Source organism: Netta rufina (genome assembly GCF_964035555.1).
Source record: "Netta rufina genome assembly, chromosome: 2".
Classification (NCBI taxonomy): Eukaryota; Metazoa; Chordata; class Aves; order Anseriformes; family Anatidae; genus Netta; species Netta rufina.
Window position 1 is genome coordinate 157,901,771 of NC_140124.1, and position 22,703 is coordinate 157,924,473.

The 22,703-nt window shown below is 58.1% G+C and overlaps 1 protein-coding gene across 3 annotated transcripts; it reads left to right on the forward strand.

Annotated features, from left to right (window-relative positions):
* The first annotated feature begins 4,707 nt into the window (after positions 1-4,707).
* LOC311206703 (1-phosphatidylinositol 4,5-bisphosphate phosphodiesterase gamma-1-like) lies at positions 4,708-22,066 on the forward strand. 3 transcript variants are annotated; one of them, XM_084282279.1, is made up of 32 exons: positions 4,712-5,515; positions 9,199-9,348; positions 9,438-9,531; positions 9,647-9,694; positions 10,477-10,561; positions 10,680-10,760; positions 10,847-10,881; positions 11,470-11,542; positions 11,675-11,776; positions 11,859-11,977; positions 12,075-12,160; positions 12,330-12,450; positions 12,552-12,720; positions 12,986-13,105; positions 13,315-13,422; positions 13,542-13,729; positions 13,972-14,172; positions 14,578-14,697; positions 15,299-15,482; positions 15,823-15,900; positions 16,606-16,709; positions 16,927-17,023; positions 17,255-17,321; positions 17,981-18,144; positions 18,344-18,440; positions 18,567-18,791; positions 19,043-19,191; positions 19,813-19,927; positions 20,086-20,247; positions 20,459-20,547; positions 20,659-20,843; positions 20,926-22,066. In XM_084282279.1, the coding sequence occupies exons 1-32, from the start codon at positions 5,296-5,298 to the stop codon at positions 20,975-20,977; spliced, it is 3,888 nt and encodes a 1,295-aa protein (XP_084138405.1). In that variant the 5' UTR covers positions 4,712-5,295; the 3' UTR covers positions 20,978-22,066. The 3 variants fall into 3 exon arrangements, with proteins under 3 accessions (XP_084138406.1, XP_084138407.1, XP_084138405.1); XM_084282280.1 differs by lacking the exons at positions 19,813-19,927; positions 20,086-20,247; positions 20,459-20,547; positions 20,659-20,843; positions 20,926-22,066 and adding an exon at positions 17,927-17,951 and having other exon boundaries at positions 4,708-5,515; positions 18,037-18,144; positions 19,043-19,185; XM_084282281.1 differs by lacking the exons at positions 19,813-19,927; positions 20,086-20,247; positions 20,459-20,547; positions 20,659-20,843; positions 20,926-22,066 and adding an exon at positions 17,927-17,951 and having other exon boundaries at positions 4,708-5,515; positions 18,040-18,144; positions 19,043-19,185.
* The last annotated feature ends 637 nt before the right edge of the window (positions 22,067-22,703 follow it).

A 22,703-nucleotide genomic window follows, 5' to 3' on the forward strand; every position in this document is an offset into this window, starting at 1 on the left:
GCTTCATTTGTGGCAAAGAAGACTCTGGTTACAGCTCTGGAGAAACTTTCCAACTTCCCAGAGAAGAAATTATTCAGGCGGATGGGAAGGTTTAAGGTCAGTGTGTTCCTGGGAAGGTCGATTTGTGCCAAACCTGCCAGGGGCTCAAATTAAGGTGTTCTCCTCAGCTTGTTCTCAGCCCTCTGTTTCTACTCTCTTGTTGGCTCCGTGGCGTCCTGTGTTTGTTGTTCCAACGCCGGTGGTTGCATCCTGCATCGTTTTGCTGAAACATCACCAAGTGTGTCGAGTTCCCTCCTGTGCCAGCAGCAGCACTTGTTCAGGCATGGCATGGATTTACGGGATGTGATCTGACTGCAGAGCAACTCCTCCTTCTCCTTCTCCTTCTCCTTCTCCTTCTCCTTCTCCTTCTCCTTCTCCTTCTCCTTCTCCTTCTCCTTCTCCTTCTCCTTCTCCTTCTCCTTCTCCTTCTCCTTCTCCTTCTCCTTCTCCTTCTCCTTCTCCTTCTCCTTCTCCTTCTCCTCCTTATTTCTCTTTCTCCTTCTCCTTATTTCTCCTTCTCCTTATTTCTCCTTCTCCTTATTTCTCCTTCTCCTTCTTCTCCTCCTCCTCCTCCTCCTCCTTCTCCTTCTCCTTCTCCTTCTCCTTCTCCTTCTCCTTCTCCTTCTCCTTCTCCTTCTCCTTCTCCTTCTCCTTCTCCTTCTCCTTCTCCTTCTCCTTCTCCTTCTCTTTCTCCTTATTTCTCCTTCTCCTTATTTCTCCTTCTCCTTCTCCTTCTCCTGTTTCAGGACATCTTGGGGTGGCCCATCACAAGCTGAAAGCCTCTTTATTAGACAGAAGACTCAAATCCACGCTCCAGCTGCTGAGAAATCTCCACCTCAGCTTTCTCGTGGCTGTCCAGGTACCCGTTTTCCCAAAACAAGTTGCTCAGGTGGCTGGTGGGAGCTGTGGGGGCTCCTTGGAGGAAGACGGAGCATCCGAATTCACCGTGGAAGAAGACCAGGAGCTGATGCACAGCTTCAGGAGGAGGTGCGACACGGGCCAAGCAGCAGGCAGGGGAGATAATTTTAGCAGCAGCAGCGGCTCGCTGGCCAGACTTAAGCAATGAAAAGGCAAAAAAAAAAATAAAATAAAATAAAAATAAAAAAGGGGAAAAGAATCGACCACGGAGAGGATTGTAGGACGTGTTCATGGTCCCGGTAGCATCGTTGTAGAAGACAGAGGTGAAAACTGCCTTGCAGTGTTGTGTATCAGGCTGTATTGGAGAAATAAGTTCAGACTGGAAGAAGTGTAAGGAATGAGATTGGGAACGGAGAGCCTCGTGCTGGAAATGCCCAAAACAGCTGAGTTTTCTTAGCCTCGCACTCGAAGCGAAGACGTGGCTGCTCTCTCAACGGTGTCCAAGGCAGAAGGGCAAATACCAAGGGAAAAGGAGGAGCTATTTTCTATTTTAACTCTTGGAGAAAAAGAAAAAAAAAAAAAAACTGCCTCCCAAGGGCAAGCAAACTCCAGAATCTCATTTTTGCTGATAACAGCTCAGGAGCGCGGGCTCTGGGGAAGGACGCGTCTCCTGGGTTCGATGGAAACCAGAGAGGAAAATGTCAGTAAGAGGAGAAGAAACTGCTGCGTGGTCCTAAAGGAAAAGCCACCTGCATTTATCCAGTGGGCAACAGTTTTTTGCTACGATGCCTCTTTTTTTTTTTTTTTGGCCCTCTTTCTCGCCTACAGTCTCGCCGCCGGCGTGTGAGCTGCACGCAGACCCCAATGAATGGGGGAATTGCCTGGAAATGGCAAACATAAACCCCCAAATAACTGGGGAAGGGCAGAAATCGGATGAATAATCCGTGCACTTCTTCGCTGCTGTTCCTAGAATTATTTTCCGGGATATTTAACATTTTCTCTCCACTTTCACCTGCTGAAGTATGGATTGAACTTGCATGGGGACGGCAGGGACTGAACATCCCCAGCTACTGCCGCTGGCTCTCCTGCCCTGTGAGGCCAGAGACGTCCCTGCAGGACGTCCCCTTGTCCCTTGTGTCCCTTCTGCAGCCACCTCGGAGCCTCCCCACCCTCACTGTCCCCACCACCGACAGCGTCTTTTGGGCCAGCGCTCTCGCAACACACCGGCTGCACAAGCAGTTGCAACACTCCCGCTGCGCAAACCTACTTGGAAAGCAGCTGAGGACATTTTGGGGTGTTTGGGGGGTTTGTTTTGACCTGTCTCATCTCCCCCCCAGGGGTTTGGGACTCCGCAGGCAGCTTTACCTCCAGGAAGGGACATGGCTCACGTCTAGCAGTGATTCTCCAACCCAGAAAGCTGCAGAAGAAGCTAAACTTGCTGGAAGGAGAATTTTCTCCCGGAATTGTTCTTTATTTTATCCACCATACACATAAATTGCACCCTCTGGAGCTCCTCTGCGCTTTGCTGGGGGGTTGTTGGCCCCTTTTGGTGGAGATTTCCTCTTGCAAGACCCTTTGGTGCCTTTGTGGCTCTGCTGTCCTGGCATGGGCACCAGCACCTCTGCGCCATTCCCCCGTCTGAGCTGCAGGGATGAGTCGTGTTGGGGTTTTTAAGAAGGGACACGCAGATTTTGGGGTGCTTGGCTTCACCTTTCGGGGTCCCTTCCCTCCCTGGAGTCCCACACATGGGAGGATGGGGAGGCTGCGATCCCTCAGCCTCTTCCAGCCTCCGTAGGGTGCTTTGCTTTGGTAACGGCTTGCTTACAGCTTTGCTCCGGGGAAGCTAAAATTAAAACAGTGACTCCATTGCAGACTGAAAACAGAGCATTCCTTCTCCGCCCGCGTGCTTTGGATGGACATCAGAAGCCCAAGCCCCGCTGCAAAGTCCCCTGTGTCAAAACAATCTGCTATTCTGATCCTCGGCTCGCCGCGGTCGGGATGTTCAGTTCCCAGACCCACGTTCGGGGGGCTCCGAAATGGGATTTGCCTGGAAATGGAAAACGTAAACACCAGAAGCCGGCATCTCTGCAGCTCGTCGCTTGAAACAAAAGCTGATTCTGCTCCAGAGAAGGGGAAAAAAAAAAAAAAAAAAAAAAGAAAAAACAGAAGTTGATTCACGGATGAAGGAAGAAAAAAGCAACTTCAGGATCTCTTTTTTACCCCAGGGGTCCCCTGATTCCTCAAGGAAGGGGATGTGTGGGCAGCCAGAGCCCAGGTGGAGATTTCTGCCTGTCCCCATCACCGCGGCGATGCACAAAGCTGCTCCTGGTGCATCCAGTCCCTGTTAAAGTCCTGCCAAAATCGCCGTGGATCAGTGGCGGCACGCTCCCAAGCTGGGAGGGCTTAACGTTATGGTTTTGTCCTCAACATTATGGTTTTGGAGGGGTGAATGGCTTGAATTTGAAGCTCTCCCTTCGGTATTTGCATGGGAGCATCAAGGGAAGCCAGCACACCCCATGCCATGGCACTGGGGACCCCGTCAACCCATACTGGTTTCCACTGGGTCCATACATGCCTGTCCACCACCACCACCATAGGGGCCATCGGTGGCCTTCACCGCGTGGCGCTGGGCTCCTCTGGGCCAAAAAATAAATCAAACGTGGCTGGGGAGAGGGAAAAAACAGGTGAGTTTTCAAGCAAAGGGAGAGCTAAAATGCAGGCAAGGATTTTTCTCCGTGGAGGAGAGAAATCCTCCTGGCAGCGGAGGGTAAAGCTGCAAATCTGGGGGGATTTTGGAAACCCCTGGGATGGGGATAAGGGTTTGATGTTGTCCAGATTGAAATATGAATTGCTCCTGTATTTGAAATATGAATTGCTCCTGTTTTTAAGGACCAAACAGGATTTTGGGGGACGTCAGTGAGGCTTGAAACAAGTCCATATTCACAGCAGGTCCTGTGTCCCCCCCAAATCACCTGTTTTCCCCTTTTATTAGTCATTTTCCCCCCGAAATGCCCCGTAATCCCCCAAAATGAGCAGGGCTGCAGCCCCATCGCGCCACCAGCTCTTTGCCCACCCAGCACCGGGCACGGGGGTGAAAGAGGGGCTGTGAGGCTGCGCCCTGTCCCCCTGTCCCACCTTCCCCTTGCTCCCCGTCCCCATTTTTGTCCCCTCCACCACCCCCACCCCAATTTCAGGCGGGACAAAACTCATCACAGCAGTGGCTCGTGGGCTTCGGTCCTGGCTCAGTGCTGCAGGCACCCGGAGCTCAACCCAACACAACCATTTTCTCTACATTTCCTCCCTTTTTTCACCAATTTTCCACCCAGATCCCCCCCCAGCCCTGATTTTTTTGCTCTTTCGCCCTACTCGGGGCAATAATTCCTACAAGCAGGAGCACGGGGACCACCTGCATTCACGCGCCCGCGCCGTGCCAAAAAATCCACCACCACCCCTTGCTCACGGAGCCCCCACCCTCTGCAGCCCCCGACCCCGCTGCCGCGTCCCCCTTGGGGGAAGCCAGCACCCACCCCGTCCCCAGGGTGCCCCATCCTTGGGGTGCCCCCCAGTTGTCTGTAGGGCCTGGGGACACCCCCCTTCAGGAGCCCTTCCCCGGTTCGCCTTCCTCTAGATGTCACCCTCAGCCGCCTCTTCCGTCGCTGCGATTTTCCTTTCTCCAAGATCCTGCATTTTTTTTTTTTTTTTTTTAAATTCCTTTCTGATCTCTTTCCGGCCATGTGTGATTGCAGTTTCCTCTGGGCGTCCATTTCATCAGCCCGAAATTAAGGAGCGGAGAGGGGCAGCGGGCGACCGGCGAGAGCGAACCTCCCCCCCCCCCTTTTCCTATCCCCTCACCCCATCCCAAAAAAAAAAAGAACAAACCCACCACCCGCATCCCACCCTGGGGGGTCCCCGAAGACCCCACACCCTAAGCCGGGCACCCCGAACCCCTCGCCTCCCCTCCTCACCCCTCTCCCCTCTTTGCACGGAGGCCGGGGATCCTCCGGCTCCTCTCCGCTTGCTTTTGGGGTGACTTTGCTTTTTCGGGGCGCTCGCTCCCGCGGCCTTTTTTTTTTTTTTTTTTGCCACCCTCTCCTTTTTTTTTTGGCCCCGCCGAGGTGTCCGTCCCTGAGGCCTTGAGGTGGCCGGATGGTTTGTAGCCCTCCGGCTCTGAAGCCGTCCCCCTTCTCTCCTCGCCACCGCTGGATGCCAACGCCGGAGCCGGGGCCGCACGGCGAGAAGGTCGCGGCGCCTCCAACCCGAGCCTCCCACCCCGACGCCGGGGGAATCGGCAGCAGAGGAAACCCGTGCTCGGAGCAAATCCCCGGGGAGGCTTCGTTTTTTCCCTTTCATGCATGAGACAACTCCGCGGCTCCGGCGGGCGATGGCCACGCAGTGAAGATGTCCGTCTCCAGGCTCAACAGCGTCAATGGCTTTTTGGAGGACGGCAGGATGGAGGCGGGGGACATGGGCAGGATCCTCCGCTGCCTGGAGATGGGCACCGTCCTCACCTTGTTCTACCAGAAGAAGTCGCAGAGGCCGGAGCGAAGGACCTTCCAGGTCAAGCTGGAAACCCGGCAGATCATCTGGAGCCGGACGCCTGAGAAGGTGGAAGGGGACAGTGAGTATCGGTGGCGGTGGTTGGGGACGGGTTGGCGGGGTGCGTGGTCCCCGTGGGATGTCCTGCCCCGGTGGGGTGATCTGCTGCCGTGGAGTGCGTGGCCGCAGTGGGGTGTTCTACCCCGGTGGGATGCCCAAATGTGGTGGGATTCCTGGTTTTGGGGTGCCTGGACATATTGGGATGTCCTACCATGGTGGGATGTTCTACCAAGGTGGGATGTTCTACCCCAATGGGATGTTCTACCCCAATGGGATGTTCTACCCCGTTGGGATGCCCAGATGTAGTGGGATACCAGGATTTGGGGCACCTGGCCATACTGGGATCTCTTACTATGGTGGGATGTTCTACCCCAGTGGGATGTTCTACCCCGGTGGGATACCCAAATGTGGTGGGATTCCTGGTTTTGGGGTGCCTGGCCATACTGGGATGTCCTACCATGATGGGATATCCTACTAGGGTGGGCTGTTTTACCATGATGGGATGTTCTACCACGGTGGGATGCCTGGCCGTGATGGGATGCCCAGAGGTGCAAATGCACTCGCCTCCTCCATCCCAGTTCCCCTCGGCCCTAAATTACCATGGGGCTTGAACTGCTGCTGTGTCCATCCTGGGGTTTGATACCTTAGAAAGGGGGTAAAGGGACCATCTGCTGCCTCGCCTCCTGGGGGTGTTTTTAGCCCCCAAACTGGCACCAGACCTCGCTGCCCATGGGGTTCCCGGGCTCCTGGGGAAGGCAGGCCGGGTGGGGTGGTCACGGTGGTGGCCCCATGCGACGTAAACGGGGCTGAAATGCAAAATTTGGATGGTGCCCAGGCTGGTGGGGACTGGAGGCAGCAGGGACCCATCAAATCACCCTTTGGGGAGAGGGGATTTGGGGTCTGAGCGCCAGCTTGTGGGGTGCCACCAAGCACAAAAGGGCACAGGAGGGGACCGGCTGGTCCCTCGTGGCCGGCTGATGTCCCCTTCAGGTTTGTTCCCCCATGGCCTTTGTAGGGAAGAGCTCGTTCCCTGCTCGCGGAAATAGCGACTTTCCGGCTCCTTGTTTTTATTCGGGAGCACCGCACACAGCCAGGTCGGGAACTCGGCGCCGCTTTCCCCTTGCCATAGATCTCCTGCCTCAGTTTCCCCAATCAGTGCCCGGCCTCTCCCACACAACAACCCAAAACCTCCCTCTGGGAGTGCGTGAGCATCCTCTGAGGTCATCCAAGAGGGGAAAAAAAAAAAGGAAAACCCCTAAAAATGTTATAATCCTTCCATCCAACCCCACCACCTGCTTCCCCAGCGGGGCTGGGAGCAATCCCAGTCCTGGCGTGGGGCTGCAGCACCTTCACCAACCCTCTCCAGCCCCATTTGGGATTTTTCGGAGGCTCTGGGACCTTCAGCTTCGCTCCCGAACCTCACGCCTGCCCGGGCCATTTCAAATCCTCTCTTCTCACCCGGCTTGAGAAGGGATTAGCGAGACAACCGACAGAGCTGATGTCTCTGTTAGGAGGCAGGACGGGGATCCTGGTTCTGCTGGAGATGCCCCGCGCCCTGCAGGCTAATTACACGCTTCGTTAAGCTGCTGTTAAGACGCGTGGCCACGCGGATGGGGTCCCCCGGCGCGGCAAGGAGATGCTCTGCAGCTTCAAGGTTAAGAGCTACAGGGGAGCGTGGTGTCCGGCTTTGCCTCCAAAATTCGTCTCTTCCCAGGTTGTTTCCAGTCCCTGGCAACCCCAAAAACATTTTGGGGGGGTGGTTCGCAGCTTGGTGACGGCTAACTGGGACTCACCCCTTCGTCCTTGCTGATGCCAGATGATTAGAAACAGGATGGTTTTGGGAGGAGAAAACCCAGGTTTGGTTTCGCACCTCTGGCCCGGGAGGAAATCTTTTATTTCAGGTTTTAAATCAGCTCCTCAGCCTCACAGGGAGCCCTCGGGGACGTGACCGCCCGGTCCTTCACACAGGGGCTCCCACAGCAAGGACCAAGGCGACCCCGAGGGGACACAACTCGGCCACCCCGTGGCACGTCCCAGTTCAGCAGCATCCCTCCAGCCACCTCGGTTTGCTTTCCTCTCCTGCATTCAGGAAAATCCCAGGCTCTCAGCCTGGCTAAAAGCTGCTGGGCAAACCCTGGCCCTACAGCACCCGGGAGCCACAACCTCCCCGAGATGTAAAGCCTTTGCAACGTGCTGCTCGCTTTGCATGAGAAGAGAGGAGGGATTTTCGCAGCTGGAACTGGCTTCCAGCATGTTTTAATCACCGGGACCCCGGAGACAATGCAGGGAGGAGTTTGGAGACATACTTCTGCCATGATCCCTGCAAATCCGCTGCAGATGTGGTTTCCAGGAAGCCGCCAGCGCGTTGCATTGTGCTGCACGCTGCTCCCTCGCCGGGAGGCTGGGGCCAACACCGGGTCCTGGCTGCTTTAGCACCCGTCGGCAGAGCCCCCAGCATCTCACCCCGCTGCCATGCCCTGCCACGGGCACGTCTGGGGACACACACCCGGTTCCTATCCTACAAAAAGGTGTCTGGCCCCGGATATCCACCCGGTTGAGCTCAGGACACCACCATAAGTTAGCTTTGAGCCACGAGCCATGGGTCTGTGCACTGAGGGTGGCACCCAGCTTTCGTTTCCCAAAATCACACGCCTGGGTACAGACCCCATGAGCATCGCTTTGCCGCCGAGCGCTCACAGCCTGCCCTGGCCCGCGAAAGTTGGCTCGCGTTCCTCCCAGGGAAGGCTGGATAAAGCCACCAGTGTTTTCCGGAGCCTTTTCCGCCAAGAAAAACGACCCCGCACCTCTTTTCCCTCTGCCTTTCACTGAATCGGCCCCGTTTCTCCCCCATCCCTTATCCTTCCACACCTCCTCCAGCTTTTTCCCCTCGGCTCCGGCACCCTGTACTCCAGCCCCACCGCCACGTAGGAAGCAGCCGGAGCCGGGCTGGAAATTCTCCGGGAAATGACCCATTTCCTGCAGGACAATGACCCTGCGTGGTGTCCGGCCACCCTCAGCCACACAAAGCCCTTTCCGGAGCCAACTCTGCCCGGGAGCAATGCCCGTGGGAAGAGGGATGGGTTCGAGTGTCAGAATCGATCCCCGAATATTATTATCCCGCTCGATCCCCGAATTTTATTATTCTGCTCCCACCACCGGACGTGTCCGCTGTGCGCAAGCAGGGGGGATGGAAATCCCCCTTTTGGCAACGTGGTGGTGAGGAAGACCACGGGCCGGAAACCCAACCCTCCTGGCTTTATATAGCGAGATAATGAGAGAGCAACGCGGCAGGAAAGAAACGCCCTGCGGTCCGGGCTGCAAATTGCCACCTTTGGGCAGAAATCTTCTATTAAAAGATGAGCTCGGCCCGTCCCAGAGCTTGGGGTTTGTCTCGAAGAGGGGAAGGCGGCTGGAGGGATTGTAGGGCCAGGATGGGAAAGGCTGAGCTGGGAGGAGACGTGGCACCCGCGGTGCCATCACACTAGTGGACACGTCACTGCAGGGCTGCGGGGACATCTCCCTTGGGGGACACACGGCCACGGCACCCAAAGTGCCATGGGGACGTCCTCTCCTGGGGACAAGGTTCCCCAAAGGACACGTGGTTTCTACGCAGTCTCACCTCCCACAGCCTCCCCGAGCCCCGCGCGTGGCTCCGCGGTGGCAGGGCGGCAGGGGACAGTCCCGCGTCCAACTCTGTCCCCGCAGTCGACATTCGGGAGATCAAGGAGATCCGCCTGGGGAAGAACTCGCGGGACTTTGAGCGCTACCCCGAGGACGCCCGCAAGCTCGACTTCACCATGTGCTTCATCATCCTCTACGGGATGGACTTCAGGCTGCGGACGCTCAGCGTGGCCGGTGCGTGGTCCCCGCTCACCCTTGTGGCCATCCTGGGGGTGCTGTCTCCCCCATCCCGGCTTCACCACCCTCTCCTCTTCCTCCTCCAGCTTTCTGCGAGGAGGACATCAACCTGTGGATAACGGGCCTCAACTGGCTGGTGGCGGACACCCAGAAAGCCCAGACCCCGCTGCAGATCGAGAGGTGAGGAGGGACGGTCGGTCCCGTTTCTTGGGGGTCTGGAAGGATGAAGGATGAACCCCCCCGGGTATGGTCCCTCAGGCTGAGCGCTGTCTGTTTGTCCTTCCCTTCCTCCCAGGTGGCTGAGGAAACAGTTTGATGGGATGGACCGGTCGCGGGAAGGCAGGTGAGCACCATGTGGGGAAACAGCCGATGGGCTCAGCATGCAATGGCCAAAACGTCCCCGTCCTTCTTCTTTCAGCGATGTTTTACCAAAGGGCAAAAGTTTGGGAAATGCCAAAATGCCGCAATGCCCTGGCCTCACCCTGCAAGGCTTTGCTGGCCTTGGATGGGGCCGAATCCTCCCAGCTGTGCCCCAAATCCGGAGGCTGGGAGCAGGGGATGTGGGGCGAGGCAGTGTTGGTTTATTTGGGGTGCTCAAAGGGATCTAAAAACAGAGTCTGAAGTGCAGGTCCCTTCCTTGCTGCTGTAGGGACAGCAGGAACCCAAATGTCCCCGTGCCCACTGCAGCACCAGGAGGGGATGGGCCATTAAAGCAGCCCATAAAAATCCTGTTGATATAGTAAAAAAACAAATAAACAAATAAAAACCACAAAGCAAGGGAATGTGGACTTAATTATGGAGATGGGGATAGGGATAATTACGGTATCCAGATGTGACAGATGCCCAGCAGCAGTGTCCCCGTCCCCAGTCTTCTGCTCAGGGCTCTCACACTCACACCAGAGCCTTCTAAATTATAAAGAAAAAGGGCAAAAATGCTTCTTCTAAAAAATTAGGGATCACTGTGCACTTGTAGGGATCCATAGCCTGGCAGAGCGGGAACACCAAGGCAGAGCCAGGGCTGGTGCTGGGATTTGGGGTCAGTTTGGGGGCTCTGTCCTTTGTGGGTGTCCCCTGGGGTCCCAGTGGCTCCGGCCGGTGCCCTGACACCAGCTCACCCTCCCGCAGCATCACGGTGAAGGACCTGAAGGCCATGCTGCCCCAGGTGAACTACCGCGTGCCCAACATGAGGTTCCTGCGGGACAAGCTCGTGGTAAGACCCACATTTTTTGGGGAACGGGGCTTCGAGTCCCCGCAACACGGCTGGAGCCGGCCCCGCTGTCACTGGATGTCCCTACACCAACTTCCTTCTCTCACACCCTGCCCCACAGGAGGTGGAAGCCAGGAACGAGATGACCTTCTCCCACTTCATCCAGTTCTACAAAAACCTGATGTTCGACGCGCAGAAGTCGGTAAGAGCCGCGATCCGTCCCCCTGAGCATCCCCACCCCGCAACGCGTCCCCGGCCGTCTCAGCCCCGTTCCCTTTTGCCTTGCAGGTCATCGAGCAGCTGGAGCTCTCCTTCCCCCTGCGGTGAGTCCCGGGAGCCCCACGGCTCCCATCCAGCCCCACCACCAAGGGTGGGAGCTGTCAAGGGGGCAAACCACGGGATAGAGGAGGTCCCGGTGGATGCACGCATCCCTGGAGCATCGCCCAGTGCCCGGGGTGCAGGGAGAGGGGAAGACAAACATGGTCTGAGGGGCAGGGATGGGAGAAAGGGTGAGAGAAAGGATGGGAGTGGAAACGTGAGTGCAAATGGAGATGGGAGCAGAAACGAGAGCAGGGATGTTCACCCCAAATTCTTCGCTCTGAGGGCGGTGAGGGACTGCAGGGCCAGGGGATGCGGTGATGTAGTTTGGTGCCTGCTTCCCCACATCCTTGGGCATCCTCGTGCCCAGCTCTCCCGGCTCATGGGGTGCCACTGGGAGTGTTTGCACGGCCAGCACCCAGCAGCTCAGGCTTCCCCTGGGCTACTCTTTCCCAAATCCCTTTCCCAGCTCCTGCTGCGGGCAGGAGCAGGGCAGGAGCGGGGGACATCAGGGGCTGAGCCGCGGGTGGGCAGCAGTGGCATCTGCCCCGACTTCTGCACCCAGTTCCCCTGACGGCCCCTCTGTGCCCCAGGAACGTGGACCGCCCCGAGCTCTGCCAGGTCTCCCTCTACGACTTCCAGAAGTTCCTGCTGCACGACCAGAAGGTTGGTTGCCCTTTGAGACCCCCCCGGGGACCCCTTTCGGTCCCAGTCTCGAGGATTCCCATGGGATGCCCCAGCCCAGCTGCTGCACCGCCGTGGCTCCCCCCGTAACGGCAGCCGTGTTTGCACCCCCAGGAGCCCTGGGCCAGCGACGTGGGCATGGTGAGGGACTACATGTGCTCCTACCTCAAGGATGGCTCCAACGATGCAGCAGACCCCTCCTTCCAGCTGGATGAGGTGGGTGGCCCGGTGAGGCACCTGCCCGATGAGACCTCCTCATCCCCAGCGAGCCCTGACCTCTCTGCTTCCACCCCCCCAGTTCCTCACCTACCTCTTCTCCAAGGAGAACATGGTGATGGACCCCAAGTACGAGCGCGTGGTGCCCGAGGAGATGAACCACCCTCTGTCCCAGTACTGGATCTCCTCCTCCCACAACACGTAAGGATGGGGTGGGCTCACTTCGGGGACCCCCACGAGCATCCCCTCCTGGCCAGGGCAGCCCCAGCTGCTGAGCATCCCTCTTGCTCCTCTGCAGGTACCTGACGGGGGACCAGTTCTCCAGCGAGTCCTCCCTGGAGGCGTACGCCCGCTGCCTGCGCATGGGCTGCCGCTGCATCGAGTGTGAGTCCCCCCCCAGCACCCAAAATTGCATCAGATGGACCATCCCGCTCACCCATCCCATGGCAAAGGGAAGAGGGGAGCCTTCCAATTTCTTTCGGGGTCCCCAAAACATCGTTCTGGTGCACAGTTAGTGGCCAGCATGCGTTAACCAAGGTGTCTCCCCCTTCAGTGGACTGCTGGGATGGCCCGGATGATCTCCCCATCATCTACCACGGCCACACGCTCACCTCCAAGATCAAGTTCCTGGATGTGCTGCACACCATCAAGGAGCATGCCTTTGTCACATCCGAGTAAGCCCTGGCTCCCCCGAGACAGACCAGTTTTTGGCTGCTCAAATTCCCCCTCTCCTTCGTCTTCATCCCAAGCCACCTTTCCCACCTGCTTCCTCCAGGTTCCCCATCATCCTCTCCATTGAAGATCACTGCAGCATTGTCCAGCAGAGGAACATGGCTTCGCACTTCAAGAAGGTCTTCGGGGACATGCTGCTCACCAAGCCGGTTGACATCAACGCCGATGAGCTGCCCTCACCCACCCAGCTCAAGAAGAAGATCCTAATCAAGGTGTGGAGCCAGGCACCATCCCAAAGCCCTTGTCTGCAGGAGGGTCAAAGACTGTATTGGGCTGGGGGACAACCCTAAATCTTGGGGCTTAGAAGCAAGCTCTCTCCATGCACAGGCAGTGGGATTAGAGGGTTGTCTGCAAGGGGAGATCTGCAGGGAATGGGAGGTGGTGGTGATGGTGGACCTGTAGATACTTAGGGCTGGGATCTAAGCATGATGGGGACACCATGCCCCTGCTGAGCTCCCATTCCTGGCCTGTCCCCAGCACAAAAAACTGGTCGAAGGGAACCTGTATGAGGAGGTCTCCACTGCCAGTTACTCAGAGAACGACATCAGCAACTCCATCAAGAACGGCATCCTCTACCTCGAAGACCCCATTGACCATGTAAGTGTCTCTGCCATTGATGGCCGGGGACAGAGCAGGACCTGTAAGATGGGGATGCCCTAGCAGGCAGAGCACCAAGCTTTGGGGTGGGCATGGGGTACTGGTGCAACGCCACATGGAGGGATGCAAGGCAGGAACGGGGGTCTCAAATCCCTGTGCCTCCATGCCACCATCCTTCCTGTCCTGGTGATGCTCTTCCTCCCTCCCAGACCTGGAGCCCACATTATTTTGTCCTGACGAGCAACAAGATCTACTACTCAGAGGAGACGTCCCGCTACCAGTTCAATGAGGACGAGGAGGAGGTGGAGCAGAAGGAGGTGCGTGGGGGGCAGGATTTCCACAAGAACGGGGAGAGGGCGGCGATACCCTCGTCGATGGCAGCTGCTCGGGAGGACACTGACCTTGGCGTGTCTCTGGTTTCCTGCTGGACTTGCAGGAGTTCAACAACAACGAGCTGCACTTCACGGAGAAGTGGTTCCACGGGAAGCTGGGAGGTGGCCGCGATGGGAGGCAGATCGCCGAGAAACTGCTGCACGAGTACTGCACCGAGACGGGTGGCAAGGACGGCACCTTCCTGGTGCGCGAAAGCGAGACCTTCGTGGGCGACTACACCCTCTCCTTCTGGTAGGAGGCCTGGTCTGGTCCCCATGGGGTGGAAGGCAGGATCACACCTTCCCCAAGAGGCAGATCCCCAGGCATCTGGTGGCTGCCTCCTGCAGGCCCCAGTTTGGAGGCAGAAATGAAGTTTTGAGGGAAAAGCCACCTTTTTGAGCACTGTGGTGCCCTGAACCTGGTTATCCCCAAGCACAACATGTCATGGTCATGGATGTGAATTGACTCGCTCCCATCTTGTCTCCCCATGGCAGGAGGTCGAACCGCGTGCAGCACTGCCGGATCCACTCGCGGCAGGAGGCTGGTGCCACCAAGTTCTACCTGACGGACAACCTGGTCTTTGACAGCCTCTACAGCCTCATCTGCCACTACCGCGAGGTGCCGCTCCGCTGCAACGAGTTCGAGATGCGCCTCACTGACCCCGTGCCCCAGCCCAACGCCCATGAGAGCAAAGAGTGAGGGTGAAACCTGGCCCCTTGGTCCCTTGGGTCTGCCATCCTCTTCCACCATGTGTCCCACCCTTGGGTCCACCATCTTCTTTCACCACGTGTCCCACTCTTGGGTCCACCATCCTCTTCCACCATGTGTTTTGGGTCCACCATCCTCTTCCACCACATGTCCCACCCTTAGGTCCACCATCTTCTTCCACCACTTGTCCCACCCTTGGGTCCACCATCCTCTTCCACCACGTGTCCCACCATTGGGTCCACCATCCTCTTCCACCACTTGTCCTGCCTTGGGTCCACCATCTTCATCCCTCCCCGTGCTGGCTCCGATACAGCTGGTGTCACATTTGGGGTGCTCCCTGGGATGCGGGGATGCCATTGCCAGCCGTCTGCCTCCTTCTTGTGCCTGCCCAGGTGGTACCACGCCAGCCTGACGCGCCTGCAGGCTGAGCACATGCTGATGCGAGTCCCGCGGGACGGAGCCTTCCTGGTGCGCAAGCGCAGCGAGCCCAACTCCTACGCCATCTCCTTTCGGTGAGTGCGGCCATCCCAGCACCGGGGAGCACTGGGCCCCCAGTACTGGTGGGACCTAGCCCAGGGCCCTGAGGAGAGGCTGCGAGAGCTGGGGCTGCTCGTCCTGGAGAGGAGGAGGCTCAGGGGAGCTCCCCCACATCTCTGTGGCCCTGTAGGGTGCGAGGGGCCAGGGCTGGGCTCTGCTCAGGGGGGCCTGGGGCCATCAGTGGAGGCCGTGGGCCCAGCCTGGAGCCCTGGAGGCTCCCCCTGGCCCCCATACAGCACTGCTGGGCCAAGAGGGGGACCAGGAGCTGGGGACTCCTCTTTGGGGGCTCCCCAAACCCACCAGGCCTCGGGGCTGGGCACCCTGCTATGGCGGGGGTTGACCTGATGGCCCTGAGGTGCCTCCAACCTCCATCACTCCCTGCTTCTTGGGGACAACCACGTCTACGTGCTGCTCCCATGAGTGGGACACCCTGGCTGTGGTGACGGTGAAGCCACGTCCTCGGGGCTCTCACACCAGCAGCACCCCACACCCATTTACCTCCTGCCCGTCCCCCCTTTTTTGAGCTGGGGTCCGGCCACCCCTCACGGCTCCCCCCACTGGATCTCTTGGCCCCAGGGCGGAGGGGAAGATCAAGCACTGCCGCATCCAGCAGGAGGGCCGGCTCTTCATGCTGGGCAGCTCGGCTGAGTTCGAGAGCCTCGTGGACCTCGTCAGCTACTACGAGAAGCACCCGCTCTACCGCAAGATGAAGCTGCGCTACCCCATCAACGAGGAGACCCTGGAGAAGATGGGCACCACCGTGAGTGCTCCCAGTGGTGGGGACAACGGGGACGGGGGCTCTGTGCTATGCTATCCATCCCCATCTCCATAAAGGTGGGAAGGTCTCCAGCTGTCCCAAATCTTTGGGACAACAAAGATTTGCCCAAAGGTCAACCCAAACCAGCTTATTTATAATCTACTGCCATTGTCCCTGGCTATGGCCAGGCATCTGTGCCAAACATAAGTCCCCTTCGATGAGTTTTAAAGGTTCATTGGGTCCTTGTCAGCCTCCTCTCAGCCACCCATGGTGGCCCAACTTCATGAGTGTTCCCTCAGTGTCCTCACAGCCAGGTGACCTGCCTTGATGTCTCTCCTTGCAGGAGTTGGACTATGGAGCTCTGTACGAGGTGCGGACACCCCACTTCTACGTGGAGGCCAACAAGATGCCGATGGCCAGGGTAAGAGGCTGAGCTGGTGTCCCCAGGAGGTGCAGGGTGGTGGGACATAGCGATTCTGGTGCTGGGGCTCCTGGAGGGTTCCTCTACCACATCTCCCACCATGAACCTGAGCAAGCCCCAACAGCAAGGACGCTTTGATGGGTCCCCTTACACTGGGGAGAACCCCAAAAGAGCAGCTTTAGGGTCATTTCCCAGCTGGTGCACTCTCCATCATTGGAGGTTTTCAGAACCAGGCTGTTCTCAGAGCTGACCCTGAAGGAGCCCTGAGGGCCCTTCCCTGTGACCCTACAATCCCATGGTCCAGCACTGCTGTGCTTTCAAAGTCCTTTTGCAGTAAAACAGCCCTCAGGCTAAGACCAGACATGGGAAGACTTAACCCAAAGGGGTTTCTTCCAGGGGTGTGTGGGAATGTCATGGGATAATCCCCTTGAGTGAAACAGGAAAAAAAAATTGGGAACCCAGAAGAGAAACGTGGTGGTTGCATGGATCCACGGGCACTTCTTGTCCTCTCTAACATATCTCACTTTTGGGATGGGCTTTTAGGGGACAATGGGGGGTTGGGCACCCAGGAGTGCCAACCCTGGGTCACGACAACCCCCGCGCATCGTTGTGGGGGCTGAGTGAGCAGCGCTGCCCATCGGCATCCCCAAACTGGGCATCCCAGGCTGGGTGGTGACACGTGTGTCCCTCTCCCTGGTGGCCTAGTGCACGGTGAAGGCTCTTTACGACTACAAAGCGCAGCGGGAGGACGAGCTGTCGTTCTGCAAGCAGGCCATCATCCACAACGTCGACAAGCAGGACGGGGGCTGGTAAGGGTGGTCCAGTGCCCTGGGCAGCATCACGGCGGGCAGGGGCGGTGGGTTTTCCTGCGGGTCTTCCTGCGGTGGGTTTTAACAGCCTTCTTTTCTGTCCCTCTCCCCCTTCCTTCCTTCCTTCTCCGACTGCTCCCTGACATCGCATGCGGCGTTAACACCCCCTGTCCCCCCAGAATTTGTCCGCTTGCCTTGATCCTCTCACCCCTTGCAGGTGGCGGGGGGACTACGGGGGCAAGAAGCAGCTGTGGTTCCCGGCCAACTACGTGGAGGAGATCGTCAGCACGCAGGCGCAGGAGCAGGACGAGGCTGTGAGTACGATGTCCCCGTGTCACCTCCCTTCTCCAATGCACCTGGGACCAAAGCCACCTGAGATGCTTCCAACACCAGTCCAGCTCAGACCCGTCTCCGGAGGCTGTGGGGTGCTCCAGGCTCAAGCCATGCTGTGTTTTTTTTGACTTTTGCTCAGACTTGGCCAATTTGGAGGGCTGGATGGAGGCTCGGCCACCACCTACCTCTCCCTCTTCTTTCTTCTCTTGCAGTCATCCGAAAACAGCCCCCTGGGGAACTTCCTGAAGGGCTTCATCGACGTGCCATCCTGCCACGTGGGTGAGTGTCCCCACCACGTCCCCAATAAGCCTGGGGGGACAGCCTGGGGTGGTGCGTGCCCCAAGCTGGAGCTCAGCACCATGCGCTGAGGCTCTCCAAACTCATCACACACATGGGGGTGGCTGGTGGTGAACCACATGCTGATGGGCACTGGCAGCTCTGGCATGAGGTACGGCTGGCAAAAATATCCAACCACAGAGAAGGAGAGGCCTCGTGCTTGGCATGATGTGCTGGGGGAAATCTGGAGCTGATTTCGGAGAGATTTGGCTGATTTTGGAAGGATTCAGAGGGATTCAGAGGGCTGGATGGTTTGAGGGGGGGGATATTTACCCCTGGCTCAAAGGAAAATGCATTTTGGAGTGAAAAGCTGAAACCACAAAAAGGGGAAAAAGAGACCATTTTGGGTTGCTGCTTTCACTTCCAGCACATTTTCAGGGACTGACCGCAGTTTGATGGGTGTTTGGGTTTGCCTTGCCCACCTTGTGTTTCTCATCGATTTGCAATTTTGGGGAGGACCCTCAAAAGGAGGAGGATCCCGGCGGGTGCTCGGGGAGGGCTGGTGGGGGCCCAGGAGCAGGACCGCTGAGGTTTCGTTTGCTCCACAGAGCCATCCGTTGGGAATGTCTTCAAGTAAAGCCCCCCCTCTGATGTCCTTATAGTTATCTCCAAAGACGGGAGGAGCTCCAAACCATTTGTCTTCACCATCCATTCCCAGCAGATGTCCCACGCAGCCCAGTCGCTGGACGTGGCCGCGGACACGCAGGAGGAGCTCAGCGAGTGGGTGGCCAAGATCCGAGAGGCCACGCAGAACGCCGACGCCAGGGTGAGGGGCCCTGGGGTGCAGCCGGTGGGGGAGGGACATCCTTGTCCCCAGGGGATAGACGCTGGGTGGTGGTGGATGTCCTATCCCGTGGTGGGCAGATGATGGATGAACGATGGTGGTGGACATCCCCGTTGCCTGGTGGATGGTCCCCGTTATCCCTGCGGAGAAAGAGTTTCAGATCCTGTTTTCCCTCGTGCAGATGCAAGAGGGGAAGATCATGGAGCGGAGGAAGAAGATTGCCCTGGAGCTCTCCGAGCTGGTCGTGTACTGCCGCCCAGTGCCGTTTGATGAGGACAGTAAGAGCCGGGCCAAGGGGGCTGGTGGGATCAGGAGGGGAAGAGCCGGGTAGAGGGGAACTGAGCGGTCACGGGGCTCCCAGAGAACCCCACGTCCTCTTCTGATGGCCACCTTGGTGCTTTCAGAGATCGGCACGGACAAGGCGTGCTACCGGGACATGTCCTCCTTCCCGGAGACCAAGGCGGAGAAGTACGCCAACCGCAGCAAGGGCAAGAAGTTCCTGCAGTACAACCGGCGCCAGCTCAGCCGCATCTACCCCAAAGGGCAACGCCTGGACTCCTCCAACTACGACCCGCTGCCCATGTGGATCTGCGGCAGCCAGCTGGTGGCCCTCAACTTCCAGACGCCCGGTAAATCGTCCTCATCACCACAGGACACCCCAAAAAAATTCACATTTCTGGTGGCTCAGCCACCGGGCCCGTGGTTGGAGGTGGTTTGGATGAGCTCGCCAACCTCTGTCCCCACCTTGATGGGGATATCCCGTGGGTGTTCCGTGCAAAATCCTTCTACCCAGGGTTGGGGGCTTTCAGCAGGGGGCTTGCCAGGGCTCAGGGACCTTCTGCTTGAGCCCCGAGGCTCAGATCTGCTCTGTCCCCCACAGACAAGCCGATGCAGCTGAACCAGGCGCTCTTCATGCTCGGCGGCCGCAGCGGCTACGTCCTGCAACCCGACATCATGAGGGACGAGACGTTCGACCCCTTTGACAAGAACAGCCTGAAGATCGTGGAGCCCATCACAGTGCAGCTGCAGGCAAGTGGGCAAGGATGGCGAGTCCGTCCCAAGGTGGTCACCATCACAGTTCTTCCTGGGTTTTGGGTCAATTTTTACATGTTTCAGACCCACGTTTGCTTTGTAGAATTCAGTACCCCATGACCTTTCATGGCGTGGTCTTTCCAGGAGGAGAACCCCACAATTACACAAAGCTGAGAACAACCTGAATGAATTTGAGATAGAGATAAAATAGCTAAAACAAGCCCAGAAGCACCTTACCCAACCTTTTGGGTCCTTTTGTGGGATGGGTTGGTTCATAGGCATCTGACTTTTGGGCATGGACAAAGCAAAAGTTTTTCAAATCATTTTGCAGATATGGCAAAAACCAGTCTAAGGCCATAAATAGGTCCTAAATAGGGGGTTGGACCCGATGATCTCTTGAGGTCCCTTCCAACCCCTACAATTCAGTGATTCTGTGATAAAAAAAAAAAGGTGTGGGGTGGCTCATTATGGCCATGAAGCTTATGGCAAGCCCAAACCAGCCAACCCACAGGAGTTGGACCACCAACCCACTAGCACGAAGAGCCCTTCCTTGACCACAAGGTCATCATATGGCCAGCCCTCACTCTCTTCCTCCTCCTCTTCCTCTTCCTCCTGCAGATCCTCGGCGCCCGGCACCTGCCCAAGAACGGGAGGAGCATCGTGTGCCCCTTTGTGGAGGTGGAGGTGTGTGGCTCCGAGTACGACAACAGCAAGAACAAGACGGACGTCGTAGGTGAGGCTCCATGGGGACATCGGGACACCCTTCAGGGTCCCATTGGGGCTGAGTTTCACGAGGAGCAAAAGGGAAAAGCATCTCCCACCAACGGGGGAGCCGTGGTGCTGTGCTGGTGCTGTCCGTGTGTCCAGCCCTGCTCTGTCCTCACCCCCTAGCCGACAACGGCTTCAACCCCGTGTGGCTCTTCAAGCAGTTTGTCTTTGACATCAACAACCCCGAGTTTGCCTTCCTCCGCTTCGTGGTGTACGAGGAGGACATGTTCAGCGACCCCAACTTCTTGGCACAAGCCACCTTCCCCGTCAAGGGTCTCAAAACAGGTACGCTCCCTCCCTCCACGCCCATCATCTTCATCACCCTCAGCCCCTTGGAGACCCAACCGTGGCCACGGCGAGGGGCTGGGACCCGGATAGAGGTCGAGGACTCGTTAGTGCTAGGTCAGGGGTTGGACTGGGTGATTTTGGAGGTCCCTTCCAACCTAGATGATTCTGGGATTGATTCTGTGAGCTTTTATCATGGTGTCGTGTCCAGGCTACCGGTCGGTGCCGCTGAAGAACAGCTACACCGAGGACCTGGAGCTCGCCGCCCTCCTCATCCACATCGAGATCATCAACGCCAAGGCAGGTGTTGGGGCCAACCCGGGAACCCCTGATCCTCGTTCCCCCGACCCGCAGCCATCTTGGGGCGTCCCGGCCCGCTCCCAAAACCTCACCCTCTTTGTGTCGGAGCAGGAGGAAGACGAGGAGAACCTCTACTCGTCCATCCAACAGCTACGGGACCGCGCCAGCGAGCTCTCCAGCCAGGTCTCCAGCTACGAGCGCACCAACAACTGCGACTCCCGCTACCAGCAGCGCCTCGACGAGCTGCGGGCGGCCCAGGAGCGGCTGATGGAGCTCACCGAAGTCCGAAACCGCAAGTGAGTGCCCCCCCCCGAGCTCGTCCCCGGACCCTTCTACTCGAATAGGGTCCCTAAACGCCACCCCCTTGCTCCACCCCAGGCTGATGGAGAAGAAGAAGAGGGACCGGCAGCTGGTCACCAAACGCAGCTGAGCCAGGCGGGCTCGAGGCCACCAGCCCCTCGTGGACCTTCCACCCCCTCCCCGCTGCCTCCCACCACCTCCTCTCCTGCTGCAGAGGGACAGGAGGAGGTGGAGGGGGGCCGGATCCGGGCCTCCTCCACCCCATAACAGCCCCCAAAGCCTCCGGGGGGGGGCGAAGGTCCCGGAGGTGACAGCGGTGTGACAAATCTGGGGAGGAAAAAGGGAGTTTTGAGTAGGTCTGCCTGTGAGGTTTCCCCGTCGGAGGACATAAATCTCAGACGCCTCGGTGTCACCTCGTGTCCCCGATGTCCCCTGGAGGGGGTGACATTCCCTCGGGGGGGGGAATCACTGCGACCGATGGGGAAACTGAGGCACGGAGGAGCTCTCCCGGTCCCTATTTGATCCGGGATGGGGCAGGACCGGCCACCTCCCTCCTGGGGACAGTGGGGACAGCGGCATGAGGACGCGTGGGGGACGTTTTGGGGGCAGAGGGGCGTGTTTCGGCCCCCCCCCACCCCACTATAAATATCTGTATTTTCTTCTTTTATCCAGCTTGTACATATGGCGGGGGGAGGGTAAGGGGGGGGAGGGCTCTGTGTCAGCACAGTATTAAGGCACGAGGGGACCCCAAAATGTCCAGAGATGTCCCCGGAATGGGAACAAGGGAGCAGGGGGGGACCCCAAAATATCTGGAGATGTCCCCAGCACAGGAGGTGCCCGGTGCAGGTAAAATTCAGGCACCGAGGCAGCCCTGGGGTGGCTGGGGACGTCCTTGGGGTCACCTGGGGATGGGGACGTTTCTGGGGTCACCCGGGGATGGGGACATCCCTGGGGTCACCTGGGGAGGGGGACGGATCCTGCCGCTCCTTCAAGGTAAGTCCCACAGTTTGGGGCATTTCCTAAAAAAAAACGCCAACGAGGGAATCCATCGGAGCCCCCAAAAAACCCACACAGGACAGGGACGACCCCAAAAATCTCACCTCCAGTCCCCGCGAGGCCAGGATAGGGACTGGGGACATCTCGGGGTGTCCCCCCGGGTCGGGGTGCCCCCATGGGGGTGGGGGTGGGGGATCTGTGTATTCTTTGTATGAAAATAAATCTATTTAGCCAATATTTATACCCCGCTGTCGTGGTCCGGTTCCCCCAGCTCTGCCAGCACTGGGTTATGGGGTTTGGGGTGTCCCCAAATGGGGTGGTGTCCCCCAATGGGGTGGTGTCCCCAGAGGGGGTGGTGTCCCTAAATGGGGTGGTGTCTCCTTGGGGCCATAGGGACGCAGGGACAGCCCATGGGGAAACAGGGCTATGGGACTACGTGCCATAGGGTTATGGGGTCACAGGACCCTGGGGACACCTGACTATGGGGACACAGGGATATGGGGCCATGGGGACACAGGGGAAAGAGCTGTAGGGATAGAGGGCTGTGGGACTATGTGGCATAGGGTTATGGGGACACAGGACCATAGGGACACTGGGATACAGGGCCATGGGGACACAGGGCTTTGGGGACACAGGAATATGGGGACACAGGGCTATGGGGCCATGGGGACATAGGGTTATGGGGACACAGTGGACGGGCCATGGAGACACAGGGCTATGGGAGTTATGTGGGATAGAGTTATGGGGCCACAGGACCATGGGGACACCTGACTATGGGAATACATGGATATGGGACCATGGGGACACGGGGCTATGGGGACACGGGGTTATGGGGACACAGGGCTATGGGGCCACGGGGA